Below are 4,810 nucleotides of genomic sequence, written 5' to 3'. Positions count from 1 at the left end.
TCTGTTCTTTAAAAAAGATGTCATTTTTTTTTTTTTTTTTTTTTTTTTTTTTTTTTTTTTTTCACGTTTTCTCATTACAACTACAAACTTCAGTGTATAGTACATGGTTTTCTGGGAGACAATATTCTCTTCATTAGTGGCTGCAATCTTCCTGTGTATGCATAATAGCAACTCAAAGCTTTGCTTACTCTTCTTTGCCATCTGATGTAGCAAACACTGCTCTTTGAAATGTTCAGGATTTGGTATTTTATAGCCCAACCCTCTAAGGTACATCCAAACTCCCTCCAGCAGCTTACCTTGGCATCCTTTTCATTTAGACAACCTCCACGGTCTTTAAGATAGACCAGAAGGTCTTCAGCAAACATGGGCCTCTCCATCACTAAAATCAGCTCCTGATCCAGATCATACCAGTCCAGCAGGGACACCATGGCCAACTGTGGCACTGTTGCAGTCCTCAGCTTCAACATGATTACAGCCTCCATGGCCAGCTCCCTGCCATTCTCATCCTGAAACATCCCAGCAAACAGGAGAAAGCCACCATCAGAATCAGAGTGGCTTTACTGGCTAAGACTGTGCACATAAACAAATGATCTGACTTTGCTGTTCAAGTGTTCAAAGTGAACTTTAAGAGAAATATAAATCATGTACATGTATTTGTAGCCAACATTTTAGATGGATAGTTAAACACACAGATGGTTTGATGTTACAGTGAAAAACTGCTTATATGGTATGGCTTGTAAGGTGTTCATTGTGTTCATCAGAGAAAAGAAATTCTTTCTTTGCTGTCTGGTTATTGCAAACAGTGTTCTGTAGCACCAACCAAGGTGAAAGTTTACTCTAAACACTTTGTGCCCAGAATGTGTGGGATATACAGAGATGTTAACTGCCCTTTGCATCAGTAATCCACTAAGAAGAAGAAACACTTCTAGATGTTGTTGCTCACTTACCTTATGTTTGATGACCACATTGTCTTTCGGTATGTGCTTGATAGCCACCTATAAGATAGCAACAAGATTTTGGTTAGCATGTTAGAGATGCAATATTTGTCAAGAGATATTTAGTACTTTCTAATGTTAGACTATGTACAGTTATCAGCAGTAGTTTTCTAAACACTTAAGTTAAAGTTGGTTGAGGTTGTTGAGTATGTCAATCCACCTCAGCTGTGACTTAATTGCATCAGGATGAGATTACCAGGATGCTAACTACGAGACTCAGAAACAGTTCAGAACCTACAAACTTTGATGCTTTTGTATCACTAAAAGTAACGAAATCTAAAATTGTACTCCACTCTTGTTGGCTGATGAGTCCCACCCGATCAGACAAAATGATAAAGATGGTCAACCATCCATCTTTCTTTTGAAAGAGAAAATAATGAACATAACAACAGTCTATCATGAAACTGTACATGGTTAATGTCAATAAAAATAGAGCTGTATCCCACATATATGAACATTTTCAGTTTGAGTCATTTCTGTTGGGTAAAATCAGCTAAAAAAGAAAGTCAGTCTGACAAGCTGTTAGCCTTCTACTACTGTGAGGACCTTACGTCTTCTCTACAAATGTTGACCCTTACTGGCTTAAAAAAATGTATGAAGCAAGTGAACCTATGCATGTGTGTTTGCGCGTTTGTGTGTACCACTTACAGGCAATTTACCCTCGACCCGATATCCAGCAAACACAGATCCAAAGCCTCCATCTCCCAGCTGATGCAGCTCGATATACTTTTCCTGGAATTCGGCTAAAGTTTCACGAAGCATCAGAATAAAACTCTGTTCACTAATGGTACTTCAGATATCATTATCACCACACCTTAATTCTGTCTCGTGAATGCGTCTGTAACAAATCTACTTAACTCTGACCTCTTTGGGAATGCACTCTTTCTTCCTCCATCTTCATATTCTTTCTCTTTGGTGGTTCCTCACAGTCATTTGGCGGTATTGGACTGAAACTGGATGCTAAAAATGAGGGTAACCCAAAGAAATAATGTTAGCCTTTTAACATTTAGGTAAGAAAAGAGAACAATGACCCGATTGAAACATAAGGCTTAGGTTTTTTTTTTACACTTTTGTTCCATTTTCAGTTGGTGCGGTTCTTTTTCACACTGCACTCATTCAAACTAACTTTGAGAAACCTGTTTAATCCTCACCTGTGGTGGCGTTGCACCGACAACCAATGAAAGAAACGTCACTGAACACAACTTTTTTCTTCACAAAATGTAAACAAAACTGGAGTTGACTCAGATTTTTCTTTGGTCTTTGGTAAAAGACCACAAGCCATTTCTCCTGCCAGCACTAGACTCATAAGTTTTTATTGGTTGTGATTACCCAGAATGCACTGCTTCCTACTTTTGGAGTGGTCTCTGGTCTGCTTGGTGTTCACATTCAAACTGCACCAGAGTTCACTTCAACCAATCTGAGGTTTTGTAGGCAAACCAAAGTTTGATTACGCATTCACACCTCCCCAAACAAACCGAACTTTGTACGGAATCGGACTGGAGTTGGATTGAAGCGGACTGAACAGGGCAGATGTGGATGTGGCTCATAAAGTTATCCTTACCTGCTGAACCTCTTGACATGTTAAGATCACTAACTTCAGTATATCTAATTAGCTTTTTCTTCTGATGCACAAAACGAGGAAGGGCATAAACTGAAAATGAAGTTTGGCGTGTGTTTGTATTCAGCCCTTGTGAGTCGATGTTTCCTATATGAACATCTAAAAAAAACACAAATATTGTGGAAAAAAATAAAAAATGTATCTATTCAATATGTATGTTTTTACTCTATGAACATTTTTGAGATGTTCTGGCAGAAGCAACTGTTTGTGAAAGTACAGCTGCATATCACATAGAATCACAATAAAAAAAATCAAAGTTTCTTATTCTAATGTAAAATGTGTTTTATGGGTGTGGATGTTTTTACAAAATACTGCAGTTTATAATTTGTGATATTTTTACTCTCTTAAACTGTAACATGCTGAAGTTAACCATCATCTGTTAGGACTGTTTTAGGAAACAGTCTTCAGTCAGAGGCTCCTTCAAATATGCTGTGATACGGACTGCTACAGGAGATCTTTCCTATTAACAGCCATCACATTAATTAACTTGTGTTAATTCATGTTTAATTAACATGAGTTACAACATTTAATTTCCTTTTGGGATCAATAAAGTATTTTTGAATTTGAATATGAATCCTAAAAATCATGCTGAGGATCTGAGTGTGAACTAACAATAGCTTCATCATAGCAGCCAACCTGAGCTGATGTCCAAAGAGGATGGAGGCTCTTTGGTTAGGACCCACTGCATGAGTCCCTTCTTCTTCTTGGCCAGTGGTGAAGATTCCTCTGCCTCCTTTGTGGTCTTACTCTTCCGTCTCCTCTTGGTTCTGATCCGGTCCTGGCAGCTTGCGGAGGCTCCAGACATCTGAGGAACCATGATCCGTTTTCTGGGGGTCTCATCTGCAGCTTTTTTCCTTTTCCTTGGTCTGCTGTACTCAGCAGACTCTATGCTTGGTGGCGTCATGCTGCTATTGCCCTCTAAAGTGAGAGAAACATCAGGAAAATAATGTGGTTTTCTTTTTTTGTTATTAGTCAAAAATGTAGTATTTATGTCACCTCACAGACTGATCTCTAATCAGGGACTTTATTACACAAACTATTGAATGTTGTCACCAAGACATATGTTTCTGGGTGAAACTATCACGGACTCACACACCCCAATAATGTTCCCAACAGTAAACAAGTCAGTAGCAGAATTCCTTAATGATAAAAACTCTAAATCTTTTAAGTACATAGATCAGTGTCTAAAATGAAAAAACAAACAAAAAAAACTATTAAATCCACATTAATTTCTCTCACAAAAACTGAAACATGAACCATTTGTTGTTCATTTTTACTGAAACTCATGAACTCAGTTACCTCGTTGTCTCCTGAGGGCCGACGTTTTTCCTTTCCTTTTACGTTCTTTGACCATCTTTTTATTCTTTTCTAGACTTCAGTGTTGATCTTCACCTACAAGTGTTGTCAGTGTTAACTCTCGTAGTTATGTCTCACTCTATCAGAGATTTCAGACAGACTGAGCTCAAATAGAATGTTGGGTTCTGACACCGACCGATGTGACATCAAAAATAACATTCCAAATTTGGTCATAAATGTTAGAATGGAGGTGATGTTGCCTAGCAGCCCTCTGAATTAAAAAAAAATAAAATAAATAAATTTTTAAAAAATCCCAAAAATCAAATATTCAGTGCCAGATTTTGAGTAATGAATCCCAAATGTTGGAGCCACACAGATAACTTATTTTTTAGCTTAAACAAATGCTTTTGACTTTATATAAAAGTCAAAAGTATTTAAACATTTATTTAAATAAATCACAAGTGTTTTGCTCATTTTGAATTATGATTCTTTTTTGCATAACCTTTTTTAAAATTAGATTTAGGAAGAATGTAATATAGCAGAGCATTACACAGCATTGTATTTGATTTTCAAAATACTATTTCACTTCTTCTTCTGTTGTGATTTTTGTTTTTTATATACCCATAGCTCAATGATTTTGTTTTATGTCATATTTTACCAGAACTGTTCAGTGTGTGACAGTCTGAACTGCAGGTTGACCAGGGAGTCACATATGAAGGATTTAATGATTAGAATCTGTCAATGAAGAATTTCCACCACAGATGAGCATCTCTTAATTTTTTTCATGTGTCCTGTTGCAGCATTTTAGACATGCTATATGAAGAAGCTAGCTAACTCCTTGTGTCAAGCCATATTTCTTCATATTCACTCTACCAAAAAGGGGATTCTAAAGCCTGATTTA

The 4,810-nt window shown here is 37.0% G+C and overlaps 1 protein-coding gene across 2 annotated transcripts in view; it reads right to left on the bottom strand.

The window, feature by feature from the left end:
- LOC106962566 (serine/threonine-protein kinase pim-2-like) overlaps window positions 1–4,051 on the bottom strand; it is an 8,336-nt gene extending 4,285 nt beyond the window's left edge. Inside the window, exons 1-6 of one of the 2 annotated variants that reach the window (XM_015057038.1) lie at window positions 3,913–4,051; window positions 3,250–3,531; window positions 1,860–1,955; window positions 1,644–1,738; window positions 948–995; window positions 297–506 (exon numbers count right to left, since the gene is read on the bottom strand). In XM_015057038.1, coding sequence (XP_014912524.1) covers window positions 297–506; window positions 948–995; window positions 1,644–1,738; window positions 1,860–1,955; window positions 3,250–3,531; window positions 3,913–3,967 — 786 coding nt within the window. In that variant the 5' untranslated portion in view covers window positions 3,968–4,051. The remainder of the gene's footprint in view (window positions 1–296; window positions 507–947; window positions 996–1,643; window positions 1,739–1,859; window positions 1,956–3,249; window positions 3,532–3,912) is intronic. The other variant, XM_015057037.1, reaches the window with a different exon arrangement.
- Window positions 4,052–4,810: the final 759 nt, after the last annotated feature.

The sequence above is a fragment of the Poecilia latipinna genome, unplaced genomic scaffold, assembly GCF_001443285.1.
Source record: "Poecilia latipinna isolate Pla-1442-1.1 unplaced genomic scaffold, P_latipinna-1.0 Scaffold1431, whole genome shotgun sequence".
NCBI classification, from domain to species: domain Eukaryota; kingdom Metazoa; phylum Chordata; class Actinopteri; order Cyprinodontiformes; family Poeciliidae; genus Poecilia; species Poecilia latipinna.
Note: the sequence above shows the minus strand (reverse complement) of the source record. Positions and strands in the feature narration are given on the sequence as shown.